This window comes from Brienomyrus brachyistius, chromosome 5 (genome assembly GCF_023856365.1).
Source record: "Brienomyrus brachyistius isolate T26 chromosome 5, BBRACH_0.4, whole genome shotgun sequence".
Classification (NCBI taxonomy): Eukaryota; Metazoa; Chordata; class Actinopteri; order Osteoglossiformes; family Mormyridae; genus Brienomyrus; species Brienomyrus brachyistius.
In genome coordinates, this window is record NC_064537.1 from 13,616,669 (window position 1) to 13,643,168 (window position 26,500).

Genomic DNA, 26,500 nt, shown 5'->3' on the forward strand with positions numbered 1-26,500 from the left:
TCTGTGTTTACATTGCTTTCTGCCTCCCAAGGTCAGGAGGAGATCAAGCACTTGACAAAACAAAAAAATAAGAATTGATTAAAACACAGGCCACTTGGTAATGCCTCACCTGTTATTTGCGAAAGGACAAAGCATTTCTGCAGTCCATTTGTAGTGGTGCAAGTGATAGGATGGGAGTAAAGATGATTAATTATTCCATTGTTGGAGGCAGTATTAAATGTGCCGGTGTTATTGCAGCTGATGTATAGCATGGGGCCAGAGCAGGCATGACGCATGCAGCTTAGCAGATAGGCTAGGAGGACCTTACAGTCCATCCCCTCTCTCTTTGGGTCACCGTAGCCCAAAGTCAAAGCCCACGGGAATGACTTGTTTTGCGAAAAGCAGATGTCTCCTTTGTGGAAAAGCAGATGCCTTTTTCTCCAGATGCTTGGCATCCCAGTTCTTTTAGCATCTCTAAATGTAAGATGACTAATTTAAATCACAAAAATAGAATGTGGAGTGAAACTATATTCAAATTAGTCATAAAAAAACATTATTTCCCTTTCACTGCTCTGTAGTACAACTTCCTGTCAAAATGTGAATTATTATTAACAGTTTTTATAAATTTTTTCCCCCCATATAATTCATGTCTATTCAGTGGAATTACGACAAAGAAAAATGGGGAAGAGCTTAGTGATCAATCCGAACTACAACTTCGATGATAAGTAATAAAACAGATAGAATCAGCTGCGGTTTGTCGCTGTGCACTGGAGCCGGATCTCTCTGTTTCACAAACATCAAGGTTAAAAGAAAGAAGCAGTGTGAATATTTTTTGCAAAGATTTAACCTTCATTACTCGACATTTTTAAAGCTGTTGCATTGTAATTATTTTTTTTTTCTGTAGCCATGAGTGACATATAAGGAGATTCAGGAGCTGTGTACACTTTTTGAGTAACAAATTGGAAAGTCTTCCAAATATGTTAAATACTGCAGGCGAAGGGGACTGTGATTATAGATGTTTTCAATTCGAAATTTCTTTTGACCATCTGGCTCATTTGTTTGGGGTCCATAGTTTAATTAAGGTTACTGTCGGCACTGCTGTGGTTTTTCTGTTTGATATTTTAACACTCGATGAAACATTTTCAGTTTATTTGTCTTGTTTCCATCCAGCTTGATCGATGACACATAGAGGTTTATGTGAAGCTCGGCTTCTGCGTGTGTCAAAGCCTCGGAAGACCGAGTTGGGCCGCATTATATGCTTGATTTGCAAACGAAGCCACATCAGCGTGTGAAATTCTGCAACGAGAAATGCAGGATATTAGTCATTCGCCATGCAGACTCCAAAAATAGTGTAGCTGTAATATATTGCATAAATTTGATGCCGAAAATGAAGTTTGCCATGATTTATATGCAGCGCCTTGGCTCAGTGAGTAGGAGCTGACACCTCACACCTCCAGCATGGCCAACAGAATCCCACCTCCTCTGTGTGGAGTGTGGCGTGTTCTTCCCGTGTGTAGCAGGTTTCCTCAGGGTACACCAATTGCATCAAGGATTCCAGAGACATGCAATTAGGCTAATTAGCATTTTTTAAATTGCCCATAGTAAATCATTATAAGTGTGTGTCTAGTGAAGAGATCACATCCAAGGTGGAGCCCTGGATGTGCAGCCTGTCAAAGTTGGATAGTTCAGGTCCAGAAAGTTAAAATCTAGGCCAAGATTTTGTTTCAACCAAGAAGTTGAATACTCTGCGTGTAGTTAAAAGCTACTGCCATCCATTTTCAGGGGGTCCGTTTTTGGACTGTAGGGGGAAACCAGAGTTCCCTGGGGAACCCCAACGACGACACGGGGAGAACATGCAAAGTCCTCACACATGGAACCCTGGCAAACACTTGAACGCTGGTCCCAGAGGTGTGAGGCAACAGTGCTAATCACTATGCCACCGTACCATCCTAGGAGTTATTTCTGAATCTAAAAATATAAAAATCTTGGTCTGGATCTGAACTTTCCACATCTGCTGCCTGTGATAGGTTGCAGTTGCCCTTGTGACCCAGCCTGATAAGTGGTTAGAAGATATATGAGTATATACAGTCAGCCCGCCTCTTACACGGTTTTGAAGAATTGCAGTATACTGTACAATACATTGTAACAACTACTGTACTGATTTTACATAGAATTTACATTGTATAGATACAGTTCTGTAATCTGTGCATGATTTAAAGTATATGACCGGTTGGGAGTAGGTGTATATGCAAAGTAAATAGGCAGCTTTATGTATGGGGGCTTGAACGTACGCGGCTTTGGAGTATCGCAGTGGTTTGTGGAACCAGTTGACCGTGTAAGATGTAGATACACGGTATGCATATATATGTCCTAGGAGCTCCTACAGTACTTTGGAGCAAACTGGAAGCCAGAAGGGTTTCTCTTCTCTTCTCATGCGGCAGCCGATGGTCCCCACATAATTTAACAAGGTTGCAGCTGAATCCATTCAGACTTAGCCAAGCTGACAAATGCAGCACCATGAATTATACAGCATATACAGGTTTTTATTAAGTCATATATTTTTAGGTGCTTTTTTTTTCTTTCAGCAAAAGGGAAGACCACAAAACTGTGGAAGATGCCTTTACATCAGTGTGCCGCTAAAACTGCTTTTCTGAATGAAGTAGCACATTAGAGCTGGTGGGGCTCACAGGACAGCAGTAGCAGGAGTGTGGTAATTGGCTAAAACGTGATGAAATCAGTGAGAATCATTAATGGCATTGCCATAATATGCAAATTAGTGCATTTAAATACAGGTAGTTCTAGTCCTGTTTTTTCTGATTATATTATATATTTATAATGTATGCATTTCTAAATGATGATGGACTAGGGATGTTTAAGCTGATTCAGTTATTGTAGACAAATCTGATCTGCATCCAAGTTGTCATTACATTTCATTTTTAGATGTTTTGCACGTAACTCCTCAAACATCATTTGAAGTCTGAAAATGTTCCCACTGTCAGTCCTGCGTAGTGCTTGTCTTCACCCTGTGGTTCCTAACACTTGACCTCTGATATCATGCTGTTTTGTTATGCTCCTGTCTCCTGCAGGGTGAGGGCTCGGCGTTTCTGCAGCTTGGGTCATCCATAGAGCAACAGATCAATGGGATGTTCAAGGTGATGGAGGAATACGACTGGCGCAACTTTGTAGTGATCACCAGTCTCTATCCCGGGCACGAGACCTTCGTAGACTACATCCGCTCCTTCACGGACACCAGCTACTTCCTGTGGGAACTGCAGGATGTGCTGAGCTTCGAGATGTCGGAGGCCGCCAACGACATCCGCACGCGCCGGATGCTGCAGCAGGTCGACGCCCAGGTCTTGTTGGTCTACTGCTCCCACGAGGAAGCGGTCTACCTCTTCGCCATGGCAACTGAGGCGGGGCTAGTGGGGCCCGGATATATATGGATTGTTCCCAGCCTGGCTGTGGGAAACCCTGACCTCGTCCCCCCGGAAAGCTTTCCCGTCGGACTCATAAGCATCACCACGGATGGCTGGAAGAAGAGTCTGCGGCAACGCGTGCGGGATGGGGTGGCTATTGTGGTGAACGGTGTACAGAGCTTCCGCAGACACCAGGGGTTTGTCCCCGAGGGCTACAATGACTGTCACAGTCCTATGCATCCTTCAAGCAACAATACCCTGTTCAGGTAGGACCATGGAGGCTGGAGAACAGCATCTTTCCAAGAAAAAGTGTTGAGCGCGGTCTTACCTTTAATGATGTACATTCTGAGTTTTTCTCTGTAATTATAAGGATTTTCCCCTGGAATCAATAAAGTTTATCTAGTCTAATCTTCACAGGGCTACAGCTTTGTTCCCCAAAGTAAATGAATGTACCTCCAATGGTACAAAAATGTTCCTCAGGGTCCATTTCTGTACCTTCAGTTAGACAAAATGTACAATTACCTACAGCTAGGGTACAATAGTCAGACCCTTGAGGGTACAGCCCAAGTAACTGTACCCTCAAAGGTAAAAATTGAGGATAAAAACGTTGTGCCCTAACAGTATAAAGAAATGTAAAATTTCATTATGTCACAATTGTATGAGTAGGATATCTTAGATGATATATTTTTATTTTATGAGTATTGCCTAAGTATTGTCTACTCATACTGCAGTGCTATTACTGTGATAAGTCACTGCAAAGGATTTTAATCTGTTTATACAAATAGCTGACAAAAAATTACTGTTTTAGTAGCCAAAGCAATGCATGTGTTGATGGTCAGTAAGGCAACGTTCCGGTGTCCTTGGAAACACTTCAACCTCCCTTTGTCAATACACAAGAAAAGGAAAAAGTGGTACCTTCTCATGTGAGACCTAATTTCAAAGTTATCTCTGTGCCAGGAAACAGTAAATACTAGTCAAGCTCAATTGCATCTGAGGGCTTGAGGTTGTAACAGTCGCTGATTATTATTTGGTTGAAGGTCAGATAATTGATCATGGACTCCAGGAACTGAATAGTTGGATTATGTTGTTTTTAAAAACTATTTAGAGCATTTTTTTTTGCTGGATATCTGTCTTCAAACCATATTTGGTCTGGAAAAAACAGCATATTACATTAACCTTTATGTCTTTCAGGCATTTTCACTACCAAATAATTTATTAATATATGTAATATATAAGCCTTTTGTTTATTGAACTATCATAGGGTTGTGTAGAATAGAATATATCCTTAGTATTAATGTAGTTAGTTGTTACCTAATTTTGATAACGACACTACAGCTATGTTTACTTTCAGAGCCGCTGATTGTTTACGGTGGTATCCAGTTAAAGGCTATCATGACTGAAGATAAACTGAGATATTGAATAAAGAAGTCATAAGTACTGGGCTATGGGTGGTGAAGTGGTTCAGTCGTCACCTGACGCCTCAGAGGACGAAGTTCCCCTGTGCTAATATGCGTTTCCATTGGTACTTTGCTTTCTACCTATAGCCTAAAGAGGTACAGGTCAGGTGACCTGGTGAGTCATGGATGCTCCTCATTTATGCCCTGTAAAAAGCCCACTGTCACACTAATGGCCAGTATGTCCAGCTCTGTATATCATGTCAAGTTACTTGGTAATTTTATTTGAGAGTGACCAGAACAGAACTGCTGCTATTATGATTGGGAATGAGGTGTCCATTTTAGGAAACAATTGCCTTGTTACACTTATTAAATATTACTTTCTTGACTTAGAACACATTCTCACAAACATCAGAATTTTCCCTCCTATTGATAATTACGAAGTTGAGTATTGTTCATCCAAGTGAAATTCCTTTGAAGCTTTCTGTATACTGACGATGTTGATAAAACACTTTTTTTTTTAAATACAAGGCTTGGATTCTGCCAGCCATTCCATCTGCTAATAAGATTACACAGATTAACAGGTTAAATAGACTTTTCACAAGGGGCTTCTACCATCATTACAGACAATGTTTTAATCACATCCTTAAGCTTTGGGGTGATTATGCTTTCGAGAGACTCATGGGCAGGAAATGAAAGGCTTCGCCATCTGCAGTCTAAGCATGAGAAGTGAGTACATCATGCCACTGTGGCGTGATGTTTCACATGTAGCGTAATGCTTTAAGTGTCAGCGCGTCCTCCATTCACACAACACATAGCAAGTGCGGCATAGCTGATCCTTAAATAATTCAAATGAATTAACTGAAGTGGATTTTGCGGAGACCTGCTCATGACATAACGACATAACGTGGCCACGTTATAATATATCGTGGGAACGAATTCATTAAACATGGCTACGTCTTCACGAAAATGAGGGAGCGAATTAATAAAAATGCCCACAATTTATCTAAAACGAGTTCGGTAAAGCGCCCTGGCTCTCAAGTGCGTAAGTGCCTCTGCAATGTGATTGTAGGTCCTTCCAACCCAGGTTTGCCACTTCCGGTCTGAAGAAATATGGAACTCCCCTCACGAGTGGGGGGGCACAATAAAATTTGGGTGAGAGTGGTCAAACCGCAAATAAGGGGCAAATCACGCTCCATATTGGTTCAAAATGGTCCACAACATTTTATTTTTCAATACTGGATGATTCCGTGCAATACGGAACGGGTGACCACTTTATTCCCAGCTTAAAATTAAAATATCTCTGCCCATACCAGCCTATGTCTAATGGCCTAAATGAAAGGCATGCATTTAGCAATAAGCAGGCTATGTAGTAACATGTGCTCGCGTTTTAATATATCGTGGGAACAAATGAATAAAATGTGCCCACGATTTAACTAAAACAAGGGAATAAATGAGTAAAACGTGGCCATGATACATACATAATTTCTATCTTTATGTCATGAGCAGGGCTCCGTGCATTTTACATATGATAATAATGGTAATATTTGCAGAAAATCCAAGACTTAGAAATGAAGAATTTTGGTTTTATTTTTTTTTGCTGAAATTAAAATATGCCAAATGCTGTTGCTCTCTAACAGGCACATGTTGAATGTCACATGGGAACACCGCGATTTGTCCTTCAACCCGGACGGCCACCTCACCAACCCATCCATGGTGATCATTACTTTGGACCGAGAGCGACAGTGGGACAAGGTAAGGACGCCCAAATGTATGGCTTCTTAAAGTAATACCTCGTTATATTAAGTGGCCTGATGAATATGGGCGGAATAACATTAGCATCTTACAGGATTTTGCTCATAATAAGCTTATAATGTAAGTTTATTCATAGAAATTTTAATGTTAATAGATGAAATGTGACGACATTCGGAAGTATAAAGGAACGGCCTGTTCATTAAAAACTATAAAGGCAAGATCTATTTGCTGTTCATTTTCTGGTCAATAAGTTTTTGAAAATCTCATTGTACAAGCGGAAATTGATAGTATGCTAGAGTTATTGTGAAAGATATCGCTCTTTATTTTATTTGAATTGAACTAAATGCTATTACAGCTATCAGGGGAGGATGTCGAAATTATTGTTTAGGTAATTGATTAAATTGGATTTTGGATATTTTGCATTTCAATTTGATTCCTTAATAAATTATGAATGCAGAATTATTTATAGCTTTCAGGTTCCACCTCCTCTCCAAAACTAGCTGTCACTCGGTAGAAACTGTAGTTCCGGCTGAAGTTAATAGATGTGCCACAGCCCTTCTGTCATAATAGTCAACAATTTTAGACGTCATTAAAAATAAATGAAAATATGGACAAATGAATAACCAACTAAATGAACAGTAAGTTTGTGCCTGTTCCACTCAAATCAATCAATGTTAGCACTGAATCAGTTGCATGTTGTAGAATTCTGCTTTGTGATAGAGCTTAATACACTTGCAAACAGATACAATGTTAAACCAACTCCTATTCCCCCCCCTCCCCCGAAACAGAGACATCCATTTTCCAAACCGCTTTTCCTACTGGGTCGCGGGGGGTCCGGAGCCTATCCCAGAAGCAATGGGCACGAGGCAGGGAACAACCCAGGATGGGGGGCCAGCCCATCGCAGGGCACACTCACACACCCTTCACTCACACATGCACACCTACGGGCAATTTAGCAACTCCAATTAGCCTCAGCATGTTTTTGGACTGTGGGGGGAAACCGGAGAACCCGGAGGAAACCCCAAGACGACATGGGGAGAACATGCAAACTCTACACACATGTGACCCAGGCGGAGACTCGAACCTGAGTCCCAGAGATGTGAGGCAACAGTGCTAACCACTGCACCACCATGCCACCCCCCAAACAGATACAATATTAAACCAAATCCCCCCCCCAAATAGAGATGATATTAAACCACCCCAGCCCCCCATTTGTTGGAGGAATTCATTGCTATTTAGATTCTACTTGCAAATCCAAACATAAAACCAGCATTAGAACATACATGTATATTATTGTCAAACGTTATAAAATATCTGTGCTCTGCTTCTGCTGGCAGCACATTTTCTCCATCTATTTAGGAGCCAACCAAGGTTACAGCTTTATATGTGATGCAGTAAATTCTTCCCAACTCTGTATTTACTCCGTGCGACATGTTAGACCAGTGTGAGCCTCTACCGAAATAAAAGCATCGATAGGTTTGTTGATACTGCATGTTCTTTCGCAGTTCATATACACATCTAAAAATAATCAACAGCTGATATTTCAAGCTGTAAAAGTGGGTGATTCTGTGGACATTGTTTGGTATAATTATTAAAAAGTCACTACTGTAATATAGCTGTGTGTATCTAGCGGTTAAACCTGAAATGAAGGTTTCGGGAAACAAGAATTGCTTATCGTTTGTGCTCATGTGACAATTTAGAAAGTTGGTCATTTCTGAAATTTAATTCAATTAAATTAAATACTACAATTGTCACTCTCTCCTTCATATATGTCTTGTCAGTGACACTGCTTCAGGTTCGAAGGAACAATAACAAACATGCCATTGTGAAATCTATGAAATGCCTAATTCATACAGTATCTTCAGTACATTCTTTAAAGCATTGCTTCGCATCCTCAGTGACAAACCATTGCACATGTTGTCATTATGCTGGTACCCACATAAATAGGCATTTAATTTCAATCTGCTGTATCCTTTATTTGGGGAGGGGGACAGTGTGACATTGCACACATTTCAGTGTAATGGCCACACATTTTCAACCTTTTGGAATAACTGCTTACATTTGTCTTAATTACGTGGCAGTTTCATTTAAGGCAATTTGACTTCTTTACCTAATGGGATTTCCTTGACAACCAGCCCTGCTTAGCCATAGAAAACAAATGGCCTTTCTAGATGTAATGTGAGAAAATAGGTCAGTTTCATTTTTCCCTGCAAGTTATTGTTATGCTCAATAACACGAGTGATCTGCATGGAAAACAAATGTTTCTCCCTGTATGATTAAGTGTCAAATTTGTGTTTAATATTTTAATGTTCAGGTTGAATTAATGGGAGGCCATATTTACTCATAAAACATGGATATGTTACATGAATTTACCCTTGCCCTTATTTCCAGTCCTTAAGCTTTCGCTGACATCTTAATAATAATTCATAAATGATTGATTCAAAACATATGTGAAGTCTGAGTAACTGCCTACTTTATTCACCTTCTAACTCCACCTACTGGTGAGATTGACACTTTTATTATATGCCACTGGTTCCGATATGAATCCAAAATTATAGCAAAATGAATGGCTGTCTTTCATTTAAACACAGTACAGTACATTCAGTGCATAGCTCTTATGCGACTTAGCAAATTCATTTATGACAATTTTTTTTTCCTCACAAGATCACATTCAAAAGCCTAAACAAGTACAAAAGTGCATTTCGATCAAGAAGAACAAACAAAGAAACAGTCCCCCCCCCCCCAAATGATTAATTAATAATGGCAAATCCAATTTTGTCTGCTCCATAAATGGAGCAGATTACTCGCACGCTGTGCCGGGTTTGTGAATAGCAAATAGCTGGCAGATATTTTGTAAATATAACCCAGGCACAGCCTGTGCTGCCAAGAATCTGTGAGAGAGACTGTGTTGCTTTGAAGCTGGAACAGCAGTAGACAAAGCACAAATGCAGAGGCTTTATTGTCAAAGAACACCTGTTGATGCACTCGCACGTAAAGAATGGGACCTTTGATCATGAGATTAAAGGAGAGCCGTAAAACAAAGAATTTTGGTATGTGCGGACAGCACAGACAAATACTTTTAACTAGCAGAATCATCAAAACTTTTCAGAAATACCAGAACTAATTTTTATATTCACTGTCACAGATCAGCCATGACATTAAAACCACTGACTGATGAAGTGAATAACATTGATTATCTCATTACAATAGCACATGTCAAGGATGCCATTTTATATTAGGGAAGTTAACAGTCAGCTCTTGAAGTTGATGTTTTGGAAGCAAGATTCGGACCAGTGGAAGAAGGTGGTCTGATCTGATGAGCTACATTTTCTGGTACATCATGTGGACGGCTGGGTGCACCTGCATTGTTTACCTGGGGAAGAGGTGGTACCAGGATGCACGATGGGAAGAAGGCAAGCTGACACTGGGCAGTGTGATGCTCTGGGAAATGTTCTGCTGGGAAGTCATGGGTCCTGGCATTCATGTGAATGATATTTTGACATGTACCACCTACCTACACATTGTTGCTGACCAAATGCACCCCATCATGACAAGGGTATTCCACGATCGCAGTGGTCTCTTTCAATAGGATAATGCACCCTGCCACATTACAAAAACTGTTCAGGAATAGTTTGAAGAACATGAGAAGGAGTTGAAGGTGTTGCATTGGCCTTCAAACTCCCCAGATCACAATCCGATCGAACATCTGTGGAATGTGCTGGACAAATGAGTCCAATCCATGGAGGCCCCACCTCACAACGTACTGGACGTAAAGGATCTGCTGCTAATGTCTTGGTGCCAGATACCACAGGACTCCTTCAAAGATCTTGTGGGGTCCATTCCTTGAAGGGTCAGGCCTGTTTTGGTGTCGCGAGGGTGACCTACACAGTATTAGGCAGATGATTTTAATGTTATGACTGATTGGTGTATAAATTGAAGGGAATTGTACAAACACAGATTAACCTTTGTTGAGGGCTGAATCACACATCTAGCTAATCATCCAAAGAGAGTAGAGTGGAAGACAGTCTGTTTATGTGAAATGCTGCCTTATAAAAGACATTTAAACCCGGGCACATACTTCTGATTTATTTCTGTTTTCAACAACTGAACACAAAACACGTTTTGGTTAAAGAGCAGTAAGTTTAAAGTAAGAGCAGTAAGTAGTTTAAAGCATTATTTTTGATTGCTTATGATAATTTGGGACAGACACTCTTGTTCCTGTGCTACTTACCCTTGGAACATAGATGTGTGTATGATGAGGTGAGTTTATTAAAATGTTCTCTTTGTCAGGGCCACCTGGGGACAGGGATGGGACTGACATGACACAAATGGAGAGATGGACTGATGGAAACGAAGTACAGAAACATGAGAGTAATGTTGTAGCTAACTAATGCACATCCATCCATCATCTGTCCATCCATCATCCATCCATCCATCCATCCATCCATCAATCATCTGTCCATCCATCCATCATCTGTCCATCCATCATCCATCCATCCATCCATCAATCATCTGTCCATCCATCCATCATCTATCCATCCATCCATCCATCCATCAATCATCTGTCCATCCATCCATCCATCCATCCATCATATGTCCATCCATCCATCCATCCATCAATCATCTGTCCATCATCCATCCATCATCTATCCATCCATCCATCCATCCATCAATCATCTGTCCATCCATCCATCCATCCATCCATCCATCATCTGTCCATCCATCCATCAATCATCTGTCCATCCATCCATTCATCCATCAATCATCCGTCCGTCCATCCATCCATCCATGAATCCTTCATCTTTGATACAGAACAGGACTGCACTAAGCCTAGAATCCATTCTAGGAAGCAAAGGGCACATGCCAGGTGATATACCAGAAAGGATGCCAGTCAGTACACACACATGCAACGACACTCACAGGTACACAGACTATGGGCAATTTACTGACAGCAATTCCCTCTGTAGAAACTGGTTTGGTTTGATTGACTCCATGCAAATACTTATTATAAATACACAAGAATCAGATTATATATTTATGGATGGATATATGTTTCAAATTTTGTCACAGACATAATCATAAAACGTCAAGCTTGAAAGATATATTCATATGTTTATAAACTGCTACTCTACTGATTCTTCTCATCTGTCACCGCATCTGCGCATCCTTCTCTTTCACCCACATGATTCTTGAGTCTGGGCCATCATTCAATCAAAGGGCTATCTGGAGCTGTCACCACTCCCCCCCCACCCCACCCCACCCCCCGTTTATGTTGTGTCACTAATTTATTAGTGGGATAAATCATCGTCCTGCTCTTTTCAAACATGAATCCCCTGACAGCTGATGAACGCTGTTTTTCACGGTGCCTGTGGAGTGATCCCCAGCCAGTAAGGAGGTACCTCAAGCTTTTTTTGTCCTTAGAGGACAGCACGAGATTAACGTGCAAATAAGAAAGTGATAAAATGACATACCCTGCTTGCATGCAAAGACATTTCCTGAATGCTGTTTTGTTCAAATGTATACTCTACCTTTTACCCCCATATACAAATCAGCATAAAAATGCAAAGTCTTACGGAGAGATAGGGGCCAATTTGAGTTAATGTCTGTGAGACTCATCTGCTGATGGCACCCATTCAGTTTCCTGACCTGATTATTTGTGCTATAATTAGCTAATCCATAAGGAAACAAAGTCCACTAGTCTGGGGACGTAAACAGCAGCTCTGCAAACGGCCAAGCTAACAGCCTTTAATAAGCCACGGCAGACAGCCCTACGCTGTCAAACCACAAAATAATAACAACGTGCATTTTTACATGATTAAGTATATCAGTGTTTTCTCACTTCTCGTATGTTAAGGGTTATTTAAACAGATCCCCACTGCAATGTGAAATGTCTAGGAGTTAGTCATCCTTTAAAAAAAATCATTCTTGTCATTTTTCGAGCATAAATATCTCACTTGAAAGTGCCTCCCTGCTTTGCCAGAATAATCTTATAATTGTAACGCATATCCAATAGGTAGAAGCCATATGCCGTACGGCGATAGCTAGGCTGATCCATTTCACACGAATGCCTCCGTGTTCCCCATAGTGAAACAACCTTCTCCGACGCTGCAATTTCTCTCTATAATAATGCCAGAACGGAACGGCAGCGATCTGACGGAAACATTTCCCTCAACACCTCAGATGTGTTGGAGTCATTCCTCAAAAGTTTATCAAATGAGAGGACGGCATTGGCATGTCCACTGGGCAAATGTAGTGTTAATAGAGCAGAACTGTCTGAATCGTCCAGACTGTCTGATGACCCTTCTAGTATCTGGAGATTTTCTACCATGGCTTGTGTTCGCTGTCAATCACAAAGCCTAGTAAGAAGGAGGAAAGAAAAGACGCATTGATCTTTGGTCAGATTCCATTTAACGTGACGGCCACCTGAAAACACAAATAGTCCCCTTTGTTTTCTCTTGTGAGGCAACGATGTCAATTAAAAAGGATTTTTCATAGACACACTTGAAGCTCTTTCATAAAGGATCAGTAATATATTTAATCTTATAGAAATATACTATCATCTTATTCAGAATGTAATGATTGTTTATATGTATTATACTAGTGCAACTAGTATATTTACATTTTGTAAGTTTCCTTTTTTTTAACACATTCACAGAGTGGCTCTGTCTTACAGCAAAGGGCTTTTATAAGCAGGAGCCTCATACTTGAATGACCCTCCTTGAGTTTTATGTGTTTCGTTTTATGTGCATAAAGCATCTTACGTGAGATACCAGTTCCTTGAGGACCAAACACTCAGTTCTTGAGTAGGATTTGACATCTAATGGTACTGGACCTACCTCGTGCCTGTAGCCTCTGGGACAGGCTCCAGACCCCCCAGGACCCTGAAAAGGACAAGCGGTTTCAGAAAATGGATGGATGGATGGATAGATGGTATTGGACCTACTGATTTGTTATACTTCTTGTCACGTCATGAAATATATCATTTGTTCAAGGCGTACATGTCAATATAGCCTGTTAAAAAGAAAGTGTATATCTTTATTTTTGTATTATTTTTTTTTTTTTTTGTAGCTGATTAAACCCCTGCATTTTTAAAACAAGGTCTCGAGAATCAGTTGACCTTCTGGAGTCTATGTTTCACTTTATCCTCTTTGACAAAATAGGAGAACGCTGCTATTATAAGAAACAACTCAGTTAAATAACTAAAATTTAATATTTATGGTAAAAGTAGTTTGGCAGCAGGTTTTTGTAGGTTACATGAGCGAAAAGTACGAAACATGAAGCTTCATGCCGTGCAGTGATGAGGGATGCAAATCTTAAGTGTGAAAACCGCAGTGTGGAAATTTGTGAATATTTAAGAACAACAAACAACAAAAAGAGAGGGTAGGCGGTAGGATTACGTTCAACACGTAACGGCATCTCAGCCAAGTAGCAGTACTACTGGAAAGTTCACAAACAAAAATAATAAAAGCAGTAGTTCAGCATGGACAGCTACCAAGTACATAGCTCAGCATCCAAGAGTGTTTGAGGAAATGCTTAAGTAACAAGGATTAAGAAAACAAGTACAGGCAGTCCCTAGGTGAAGGATGTTTGACTTAAGGATAACTCTGTACTTACAGACGATGATGAATGAACATGAGATCAGTATGTAACTATATAAGACTTAGTTTGTGGTAAATTATTACACAAGTAATAGAAAATGTTGGGGCGCGGCATGGTGGTGCAGTGGTTACCACTGTTGCCTCACACCTCTGGGACCCGGGTTCGAGTCTCCGCCTGGGTTACATGTGTGTGGAGTTTGCATGTTCTCCCCATGTCATCGTGGGGTTTCCTCCGGTTTCCCCGGTTTGGATGGATAGAAAATATTACATTATTTGTACCTCCTCAAGTAAAGTGTTACCCCATTCATTTAGAAAAATGTGTATTGTGAAGGTAAAGAATAGGCTTGAAAATGTGGTTCCGTGAATTAGCATGTACGGACAATCATAATAGGAAGAGATTTCTCAGTGTGTAGCACTATCGCATTACACCTCCAGCAGTAGGTGTTCAAATTGCACCTGTGTGCGTGTGTGACTGTGCATGTTCTCCCTGAGTTGTGCAGGTTGTCTGTGGATGCTGCCTTTTCCACCTACAGTCCAAAGCAGTGTTTCCAATCCAGTCCTCTGGGACCCACAGTCGGTCCATGTTTTTGTTTCCTCCAAGCTTCCTGCCAGACAGTACACATTTTTGCTCCTTTCCAGCTCCAGGGAGCAAAAATGTGGCCTACTGTGGTTTCCAAAGGACAAGATTGAGAAACACTTGCAATCTGGTGAATTGGCATCTCTGAATTGCTTATGGTGTGTACTCTGTGATGAATGGTCATCCTGTCTGGGGCGTGCACCCACTTTGTGCTCTGCGCTACCTGGGACAGAGTCCAGGCCCTCATTCTCTGACCTTGTACTGGAACATTGGTTAGAAGATGGATGGATGTAATGGGAAGTGTATTTGTGAGGCAAATGCAAAGAGCAATTGTTGAGAGCTGTATTTTCTGCCCAACAGAATAATCAAAAGTGAGCTCAGAACCATTTTTGTAATGCAGTACTGCCATATTATCAAAATATTAGAACTTCTGACAGCACTGTGACTATTCAGTTGAGAAACTGTGCTCGCAGGTTGCTTGGTATGTTTTTAAATGTGCATATCTTAATTTTAGTAGCTTGAATGCTTAGTTATCAGTACAATGAGGAAATTTGTTCCTGTTCTGTGTAAAATGAGTAATAAAATCAAACTAAACATTGTTTTTCCATAAATAATGCATGGTACAGGAAACGTTTATAATTGCTGAATGCGATAATGGAATGCTTTTGCCATTTATCAGATTGAAATTTGAGAAAATAACAGTGGAATCTGTACTGGGGATGACTTGTGGACAGAAGTACAACAAAACAATTTATCATGAACTGCATGAGGGAAACATTAGCAGTCAAATCAATAGGTCAAGCTTGCTTAGTGTGACCATTAGCATTGCTACGGTGCTCTTTCTTATGCTGAGCTATTTCTTTCCCTCGCTTTGACCTCAATTTCTATGACATCAGCTGAAGTTCATATACTGCAAAGCTTCTCATGCTCGCTCTCAAGTGGTCAGGTTGCCAAGTGTAGGTTTGTTATAGGTTTCTGACCATAGTTTAGCAACTATCCTCATTGTCACTGGGGAGAGCCCTGATCTTACCTCAAGTACGTATGGAATAGGGCGAGATCTCTAACAGCAAACTGTGATGAAATGCATTTTCTGGCCAAATACACTTTAAATAGACACGGCTAGTTCCAGATGAAGAAACCGCTAGGCAGTAAATAAATTTTAACTGGCAGATTAACAAATAATAAACGTACTATTACCTAACCAAATGAAATTTGAATATCAAATAGTAGTTTAATGGCAACCAGAAACACAAAATATAAGCCTACAGCAGCTGAAAGGTACTTGAAAGGTCATGACTAGTCAACTTTATAACTTGAAATATGGTTTGACAGGCAAAAGAGTGCATGATATTACTATATCTAGAAGGTTGTTCTGGGATGAGGAGGTCAGTAGATGAGAGGGAGGTGATGCAGGAGCTCAAAACTTGGTTCTTACCTTCATGTTGGCTCTTTGGCTGTTTACAGGCAAATGCAAGAAAACAAGTTGAAAATGATCCAGTTCAGGGGATATTAAATGAACTCAAGTAAGATGGCACGATGCTACTGAGAAATATACATTGCAGTGCTTTATCTGTCTTGTTTACCATCTGTCACTATTTACAAGAGAGGAATCTCCAGGAATATCTATCTGCATGTGGTCTCGCCGACTCAATCTCACCTCTTGCGAGGCAGTTTTCACCCACATGAAAGAGGAATCCATTTAAGGCAGCCGAAAGCACAGTTCGTCGGCAGCGGCGCTGGCCTGACGGGCAGCATCTGTCTAGGTTCTCTTTTGCAAAAGCCCTGAACACAGTCCCGCAAGGGCCTTTGCGCTTTTCTGCACAGGAAGCTGAACGCTCTCCGGATTACAGGGCGATGTGACTCAGCTCGACGCGCTGCAGAGTTGACAGCAGTAGATATAAGTTTTGTCTTTCAGCAGCCGGGAGCAAATCCTTCTCTTTGGCACATTGTCATTAACAGCATATTTACTTGCTCATTCCTTTTACAAAGTCCAACAGGGGGTCAGGTTTAAAGTCTGCTTCACTTCGTGTCGGCCTCTCCACAGGTGAAACAGTGTAGAAATAGATTATTAAGTTTGTAGCCTTGCCTCATTAGAAAATGGCCTGTTATCTGAGTTGCTACTGCTACTTCTAAACCTCTCACTTCTTTTTTCGTGGATCTTGTTGCTTAATTTTAGCTATTTTCTCCTTCATGCATGTTTTATGACAGGCCCTTTGTTCTGCCTTTCATAATTTTTAGGTAGGGAGCCTCGAAAGGGGCATTCTCCAGATGAGGTATCCGGTCTGGCCACGCTATGGCAACTTCCAAGAACCCTTGTCTGACAACCGGCACCTGACAGTGGCCACCTTGGAAGAGCGGCCCTTCGTCATCGTCGAGAACGTGGACCCGGACACCGGCACCTGCGTGCGCAACACAGTGCCGTGCCGCCGTCAGGCCAACAAGACCGAAGTGTGAGTCTGCCATCTCCGACTGTGGCCTTTTTGCATGTATCTCTTGTTTACTGGAAGACAGGAAGGTTGGTCTAATTTTCTCTTTTTTTTTCTGAATAGTTATGTTGTGAGACACTATGTGGAAAAGGGACCAATGACAAGCAAGGTGAAAGATTGTCATTATAGCAACTACTCAACGTTCACAGGGGTTTCACAATGGTTATTTAATCTCATTAAATTCACGTCAGTAAGGCTGCTCTGTACATCCGTGTTAGACCTTCAATACAAGAACTTAATGCAGTTGAGAAAATACCTGCCTTGTTAAGCTGCTTTATACAAGGCCTTTATATTCTGTGTTTATGTAAGAAGCTGTATTGGTTTGACACTACAAAGAATAGGGAAGACGGCTGAATGTCTCGTAAGATGTGTTACTCTGCCTGATAGTGGTGATGGAAATATAACATCAGTTATCCAAACAGACAAGAGGGCTCTAGAGGCTGCCTTCTTGTCTTCTTCACAAGCTGTATTAAATTCTTATAGGGAATCAATGTGTGTCACATGATCCTCTTTCTGCTCATTGCACATGGCTAGTACATCACATCCGCTGCAATAAAACAAACCGAATAATTAGAAATTAATTTGAAACCATGATGTCTACCAGCAGTAACGCCTATACATTTCTCATGCTGGCATATCAATTACACAAGACACGTATAGTGCATTGTTAAGTCCAATCGCACATTGATTGCCATTTAAGAAGATTTATGTCTAGCCTGATAAGATATCTATTATCCCCACATGGGGAGAGCCAGGCTGTTCCAGTACATAAAATTGTTTGACTAATAATGAGATTCATTAGTGAAGAAAATGAAGGGAGCTTGACCATATAGCGCATAAGTTCTGAACCTGTACAGAATTAACACTATATCTCTAGGCATTTACAGGAGATTTTTCATAGGTACTGAAGTGAATTCCTTCTCTCCTCGCTTCCTTCCATTTGTCTTCCATTACTGCTTATTCAGTACAAGGTCGTGCTGAGCCTAGAGCCTGTCCCAGGAAGCACTGGACATCAGGCAGGGGACATTTTAGTACAGATGCATTGCTTAACTGTTGATTTAAAACTAAATGTGCACTCAACTAAACCAATAAATGCACTCAAATAAACCAGAAAAAGTAGCAGATACAAGTAAATTTATCTGATTGCATGTTGTTTTGTGCAAAGCTAAACCGACGGAAATGGTACATACAGATAAATGTATCCAATTAGAGGGTTTTACTTTTGAATTAATTAGAATGTATCATTTTTGGTGTAGCTAAATGCTTGGCCATAGTTATTTTAACAAATGTTACTATGGCAGTTCATCCCAGTTCATAGGTTATATACCTGTCGATGTAGAGGCAACATTGTTTGAAAGGAAAATTCTATATTTAAAATATATATTATGTATAATAATGCATAAGACATGATGTGGTGGTGCAGTGGTTAGCACTGTTGCCTCACACCTCTGGGACCCGGGTTCGAGTCTCCGCCTGGGTCACATGTGTGTGGAGTTTGCATGTTCTCCCCATGTTGTCATGGGGTTTCCTCCAGGTACTCCGGTTTCCCCCCACAGTCCAAAAACATGCTGAGGCTAATTGGAGTTACTAAATTGCCTGTTGGTGTGCATGTGTGAGTGAATGGTGTGTGAGTGTGCCCTGCGATGGGCTGACCCCCCATCCTGGGTTGTTCCCTGCCTTGTGCCCATTGCTTCCGGGATAGGCTCCGGACCCCCCCGCGACCCAGTAGGATAAGCGGTTTGGAAAATGGATGGATGGATGGACATGATGCTGTAGGCCTTTGTGTCATGTTCTAAACCAAGCCACAATTTTTAATCCAGTGCATGTGTAAAGAAACATAATTACCTTATTGTCATACCAGCATCGTTTTTAATATTTCTTTTTCATACTATGACTTATAAGTCTTTATGGTGGGAAATAATTTGCTTTCCGGTGTTATAATGAATGCCGCAACGCATTCATTTGAAAAGTGCAAATTTCATGTTGCAAATGAGCAACAGTCGATATACAGGATGCTTCTGCAAGTCCTTGACCGCTGCACACATTCTGTCTTCTCTTTAAATCCCTGTTGTGCCTAATCGAGATGACGCACTTTGACCATGGAAGTTTATTACAGCAGAGGAGCAGCTATTTTTTTCCTCCCGTGGGAATCCGAAGTGTCACCACATCTGCTCTCTGGTCTTCCGGGAACATCGAGCAAAAGCAGCTACCATAAAACCAGGAACAAAACTGCATACAGCTCGGCACATTTAAAATATGGATGGGGGGGCGGGAAGCCCTCGTGAATAACTGAAATAATGGGAGAAAATTACCCAACCGTAGGAGTCATGGCTCATGGAGACACCTTGATCGATAACCGTTATGCGTCAACCGCACAACAATGACAGCTGTCTTCAGGCAGCTGTGTCCCACTGCTAATAGGTTTCGGCAAGAACAGAAATATTTAATTAATCCCATGGCTCACATACTCCAGCCTTTAGGAAGTGAAATTGGGGCTTGGTAAAGCGTATTAATTAGCTACAGTCATGGATGGCCTTTTTGGAATCATAGACTGGCCATCAAAAAACCGAATGGAATGTTCACAAGAGTGTTGGTCCAGTCTGAATCTCTCCACGAGTAGGAAGTCCTGAAAACCTTCAAAAAATGCCCAGGGATGTCTAGGATTCTCTTATCTCTGCTGAAGTACCTGTCCATGATACCAGCATTAGAGAAACTGTTGACAAAAATGGACTGAATGTCAGATTTAAAGGCAAAATGCTCGCTCTAGAGAATTTGAATCTTTAGTTTTCCAATTTGATGTCTAAGAATTCGTAACAATATGCTACAGATAATGATTACATATTTTTCAGCTGCAAAGGGACCCTACTTTGATGACAAAATACTATAGTCCACACTAAAAACCTCATATAAATAGTAAATAATGGTGGTGGTAAAATCATGGTTTTGGGACATAGATGAGGTTCCATCTTTATTGTCATGAATTCTGCCCTGCATGCAACTGAGTTGGCCAGTATGACAATAATATGGACCCTACTTGAAAGAATAGATCTGAAGAGTTAAACTGAAAAAAGGGGAATCTACGCTGAAAATTCCAGAGGTGTAATGTTTAGATCCAGACCAAGGTTTTGTTTCAATCAACCAGTTGAGTTTAAAGAATCACAGTCACAAAGTACTCAACTGGTTGGTTGCTATAAAACTGTGGAATTGATTTGTACCTTCTGAGCCTGAACTTTCCACCTCTGGAAAATTCACAATGATAATGTCAAATTGTGGCAAGTTGAAGCTATTCTGTGTAGAGCAGGGGTAGGGAACCTGATCCATGGAGAGCCGGTGTGAGTGCGGGTTTTTGGGATGACCTCTCAGTCAGCCAATAATAAAGCAGCGATTCTCAACTCCAGTCCTTGAAATCCACTGTTATTGGCTGATTGAGAGGCCATCCCAAAAACCCGCACCGGCTCTCCATGGATCAGGTCCCCTACCCCTGGTGTAGAGGGTAATATCTAAATCCCTTCATAATGGTGTGAGAAACTGATCAGCAATGTCAGGAAGTGAGTGACTGAGGTCTGTGCAGCTAAACTGGTATAATCACCTATTAACTGTAAGGGGTGATTAAAATTAACATGTTACATAACAACCTGCCCCAGCATGGATGGATACACGGAAGGATGGACGAATCGATGGACAGATGACAGGATGGCAGTTTTCTTCCTTTCCAAAAATAGTGGCCAAAACCGGCGAGACCATGTTTTACCCTGGGTCACATTCACACACTGACATACACACTGTCGCGCACAGAAGCTAGCTGACTGATTAAATAAGTTAGCTGCGATTCATAGACTCCGCCCCCCTGCCTCCCACTGCGCTGGGACTCAGCAGCTGGTAAGCCGAGGCGACGGGGGACCCTCTTGTTTACTTTAAGTCTCCACTGGTTTCACCAGGAAACACTCATCTCTCCAAACAGTTAATTTGTTTCCCTTTGTTGCGGCCCCACTGCACCGCCACTGCACCGTCACTGCCGCTGCGCGCTGCCTCTGCTGCACGTTAGCTCACCCCGCCTCACGCTGACAGCACACTTCATTAGACAGAAGGTCTGCCGGGGTGATGCATTATTATTATCCTTTGCGTTTCGCTCCAGCGCACCCCGGCTCGTACGCAGGCGCTTAACGGGCCCCTGTCTTTTTGTCCGGGCTGCTCGGCCATCTCACCGTTAAAGCATCAGTGCCACAAGGACACCGTGCTGCCTAGGCCGGACCGAGAAAGTCGGGATGTGCGTAAATGCAGCGTGTATCACCGCTTCCTCCAAATGACTGCAGCACACTTAATGTCATCGAAATCTGCTTAGAGAATCTAATTAAGGAAGTAGGGAGTTACTTAACTTTTATGTAAATGCAATCAAGTACTCAGGCACCTGTTACTTAGCTAAGTAGATGGTGTTGCATACTGTTCAAGGTCATTAAGCGAGCTGCACTTAGGGTTACGGGTAGAACAGGAACAGCAGGTTCGCAAACAGCATGTGTTACTTGCCTGACTTTGCTATCGGCTAAATGAAAGCTAAACCAACGACACAAAAGTGGCACATTTCTGAATCTAACTTAAAGCGAACTCTGCATATTCCCTTATTTATTATTTAGAACAGTGCCCCGTGAATACATCCAGCATTGTGTCGCGTACTTGACCTTCTGCTCTGGTTGTTCTTTGCTCACATGGAATATAAAAGAAATAACTTGGGGTTGCATCATCTCAGGAGAGATTAATGTTGCTGCTTATTCGAGGCATGAACTATTTTCATCTAGTATACTGTACCCTGGAGCATCATTGACAGCAAAGAGGTGAAAGATCAAATGCCTACACAATAACAGCTCTGTCCAACTTCAGCTCTAATACACAAATACCTCCAGAATCCACAATACATCAGATACTGAATTTAATTATACCACTAGTGGGTAATAAGTCATAGTGGAGCAGACAGTCAATTTCAATTTAATAATGCACATTGTACAGTGTACTGTATAATTACATTCTAATTTCTTGCTTAAAACTGAAGATAAAAATGACTGCGTGGTGGAAAAATGTTAAATAGGTGTATATGATAATGGCTGGAATGAAATGCCATTATTATCCCATGTGCATTTATGCAATATGTCCGTGAAAAAAAATGTAATATAATGATTCTTTATTTTATAACCCCAAGGTAAGGATAAGATTAATGTGTCATTATGATTATGTTCAAGGTTGCACAGTGACATGAATTCATAATATTATTAAAGTATTACAGAATGCACCAAAAATAATAATATTCTGAATTTTTACCATCAATAATGGAAGGTATTAAAAACAATGCATAAGAAATGCCATGATAATACTATTCGCGTCCAACGTGGCTTTGATTTAATTTCACGTCTTTGTGCAGCTAGAAAACATCTTTTACAGCAGGTTTCTGTTGTTGATGTAAAGACTGTTCTACGTGATTGTCTGGTGGTTGGAGCCAAGTTAAACATCATGGGAAGACATTGATAGCATGAGAAATGACATCAGCCAGCATGCTGTGTCACAATGTCGTTGTGGTAGAACATTAAAACATTCATGTAATCATGTTGCCAATAACACAACAGATCTCCTACCAGAACTACACCTCACCACTGTAAGTGTCTGAATTGCTATTTGCACTTCTACACTTTAGTCTACGTGTGTTTCCAGTATGTACTTACATACTGCAGTGTGTGTACCCTGTGATGGAATGGTGTCCCATCCAGAGTGTACCACAGCCCTGTGCACTATGCAACTTGGGATAGGCTCCAGGACCCCTTGTGACCCTGATCTGGTTAAGTGATAAGAAGATGGATGGATGGATGGATGGATGGATGGAAGTACATATTTCCATAGAACAACAATGTGGTTCAGTGTTTCACTCAGTCGCCTCACCCCTCCAGGGTATTTTTCCCTGTGTGTTTAGCCTGAATGTCTCCTCCTTTTGTGCGGGTTTCCTCCTGCAGATCAAACACCTACATTTAGGCTACAGGAGTCTCTTCGTTGCACAATGTATGTATGCGTATGTGTATGGGTGCCCAATGGTTGACCCCCTATCCAGGGTACCCCTGCCTTGTGCTTTGTGCTCCCAGGGATAAGCTGCTGGCCCCCATGCAACCCTGTTTGGGATTAGTGGCTGGAAGATGTATCTTCGTGATACAAATATTTGCATATAGAAATCCGTACATTGTGGGCATTCTTGTGGCTCAGGGATTCTTCCCACGATCTGAATGTCTGAAGGTCAGGAGGAATGATGCCTGCAAAATGGCCGTACCTCAGCACCTCCTGTCCAGAATTCAAACTATCCTGTACATCCATCTGCCAGAATGTATGGAAGGAAATGTACACTACAGAAAAATAGGCATGGTCAAAATAAAATAAGTATGGAAAAGTGTAGAAAATATGTACGATGGGGATATTTTAAGAGATATGTGTTCAAAGAGTCACTGTTTTATTTGATCTTTCTGATTTTTTTTTGTCACAGGATTGCAGGCCACACAGAACCATACACTAAACTCTGCTGTAAAGGCTTCTGTATAGACATCCTGAAGAAACTCTCCCGTACCATTAAGTTCTCCTATGACCTGTACCTGGTCACCAATGGAAAGCATGGAAAGCTGGTCCGTGGGATTTGGAACGGAATGATTGGAGAGGTAAGAAATGCTCTCTGCACTTTTCCCAAGCCCTCTTAATACTATTCACTGTATGCAACTCGCGTAACAACTTTAAAAACCAGTTACTCAGGGCATGACCTAAATGTAGATTTTACTGTTCAGATTTTACCAGGGATAACATTTATATCTTGGTGGAGTTACCACTGGATAAGTCATTGAGTTTTGTCTAGACATGCAGTCTTTTTATAGAATGAATACAACCTAGTCATGCTGCGAGAAATGAGCTGGTGAGGGGAATTACTGTGCTCTGTCAATCACTGCCTGATTTAACTGAATGGGAACCAATTAAATACGCTGAAAAGAAGCAGCTGGTGATTGAAAGCACCTGTTAACCCTGCCGAAGTTTCACAATGTTCTGAGTCTCTCTTTATTTTTTTGGTCAGTTTTCCAAGGGCTGGTTACGCAGGTATGCTGAAGGAAAACAGATTGTTATAGAGGTGCAAAACAATATTTAAGGGCAACAAGCTGTACATTCACTGTCCATAAACAATGCAAAATAAAAAACATTACAAATAATAATTTATTGACCTGGAAAGTATTCTGAACAAGCCTGTAGAATGTCGTAAAAAGCACAAGTCCCGCTAAATAATATTTGATGATAACTACACAGGCTTCACTGTAGGCACATTCGTCTTCCTGGAGTGCTAAGGGTGGAGCATCATTTCCCATGATCCTCCGCAAATGCAGGGGATCAGTTACAGCAAATAAAGCGTTGGGTTTGCTTGATAAAGTGCTAGAGCAGGTATAGTGACCTAAAGCTCCCGCTGGTACTCCACTCACAGCCTACCTGCAAATTACCAAGAAGACTGTTAGCAGCTAGCTGAAAGACAGGCTTGTAGATGATGCTTAATTACTAATGCATAATTAATTAATAATCACAAAGGGAAATCGTTTAAAACACAGATTGAGAGAGTTTATCTCGTTTGTCTCCCGCTGCGTATCAGTTCCCTTAATCTTCTCGTTACATCTCGTCTTTTAGCTCCCAGCAGCTTAATCAGTTTAAATCATCACCTGTTCATCATTCCACCACGAGATTGCGCTCATGCAGTGAACCATTCTCTAAAAATACCTTTGTTTTCACAGTGGGAAATTAATATTGAGCAAAAGCTGGATGAATCAATAAAATACAATTTCAAAATTAGGATGAAATGGAAATATAGGTTTAAAACATAGACTAATATGGGTTCATTCTGGAAAACAAATATGTAAGTCCATTTCATAGGTCATGCTTCTAGTATACAAGGCCTGGAATTATTTATCTACCTCCAATGAATATCTACACGCAAATTAATTATCTCATGTTTTCACTCGGTTTTCCAGGATTGTCATTATATAAACAAAAATGAAAATGCACTGAACCAATAGCTACAGAAAATTTGATCCTATCTCTCAGTTCATTTAACTAAAATAATGAAATATTTTCAGACTACTGAAAGAGCATAAACGAATATATGTACAGTATATTATTTATGTACAGTATGCTAGCAAAAAAAGATGCCATGTACTTTTTCGTTCCTAGCAGTTATAGCGAGATTCATTTGCGTGTTTAGCATCCAAAAGGTCGCTTACCACCGTGCTCAGCTTCATTGTTTATGTTCAGGCCTGAATCCTAACCCCCAGTTCTCAGTTTCATTGTTCATGTTCAGGCCTGAATCCTAGCCCACAGTGCTCAGGTTCATTGTTCATGTTCAGGCCTGAATTCTAGGCCCCAGTGCTCAGTTACATTGTTTATGTTCAGGCCTGAATCCTAGCCCACAGTGCTCAGGTTCATTGTTCATGTTCAGGCCTGAATTCTAGGCCCCAGTGCACAGGTTCATTGTTTATGTTTAGGCCTGAATCCTAACCCCCAGTGCTCAGGTTCTTTGTTCATGTTCAGGCCTGAATCCTAGCCCACAGTGCTCAGGTTCATTGTTCATGTTTAGGCCTGAATCCTAACCCCCAATGCTCAGGTTCACTGTACATGTTCAGGCCTGAATCCTTACCTCCAGTGCTCAGGTTCACTGTACATGTTCAGGCCTGAATCCTTACCCCCAGTGCTCAGGTTCATTGTTCATGTTCAGTCCTGAATCCTAACCCCCAGTGCTCAGGTTCCTTGTTTGTGTTCAGACCTGAATCCTAACCCCCAGTGCTCAGGTTCATTGTTCATGTTCAGGCCTGAATCCTAGTCCACAGTGCTCAGGTTCCTTGTTCATGTCCAGGCCTGAATTATAACCCCCAGTGCTCAGGTTCACTGTTCATGTTCAGGCCTGAATCCTAACTACCAGTGCTCAGGTTCATTGTTAATGTTCAGGCCTGAATCCTAGCCCACAGTGCTCAGGTTTATTGTTCATGTTCAGGCCTGAATCCTAGACCCCAGTGCTCAGGTTCATTGTTCATGTTCATGCCTGAATCCTAACCCCCAGTGCTCAGGTTCATTGTTCATGTTCAGGTCTGAATCCTAGACCACAGTGCTCAGGTTCATTTCTGTATCCAGGTCACTAGTGTTGAGTCCAACTTTGTATCCAGGTCACTAGCGATTTAGTCCAGCTCTGATGTCTTCATTATATTATTAGAACACAGAGCTTGATAAATAAGAAATCATTTGCATAAAAATA

General features: G+C 41.3%; 1 protein-coding gene and 1 long non-coding RNA gene across 2 annotated transcripts in view; one reads left to right on the forward strand and one right to left on the reverse strand.

Annotated features, from left to right (window-relative positions):
* The window catches only part of grin2cb (glutamate receptor, ionotropic, N-methyl D-aspartate 2Cb), a 64,467-nt gene that overhangs the window by 24,982 nt on the left and 12,985 nt on the right, over positions 1-26,500 (forward strand). The window contains exons 3-6 of the mRNA XM_049015521.1: positions 3,066-3,661; positions 6,430-6,544; positions 16,958-17,169; positions 23,717-23,885. Coding sequence (XP_048871478.1) covers positions 3,066-3,661; positions 6,430-6,544; positions 16,958-17,169; positions 23,717-23,885 — 1,092 coding nt within the window. The remainder of the gene's footprint in view (positions 1-3,065; positions 3,662-6,429; positions 6,545-16,957; positions 17,170-23,716; positions 23,886-26,500) is intronic.
* On the reverse strand, positions 8,495-16,648 carry LOC125742988 (uncharacterized). The gene is made up of 4 exons (XR_007398253.1): positions 16,155-16,648; positions 13,381-13,425; positions 10,776-10,840; positions 8,495-10,425 (listed from the first exon to the last, which is right to left on the reverse strand). It is a non-coding gene; the product is annotated as an uncharacterized LOC125742988 (long non-coding RNA).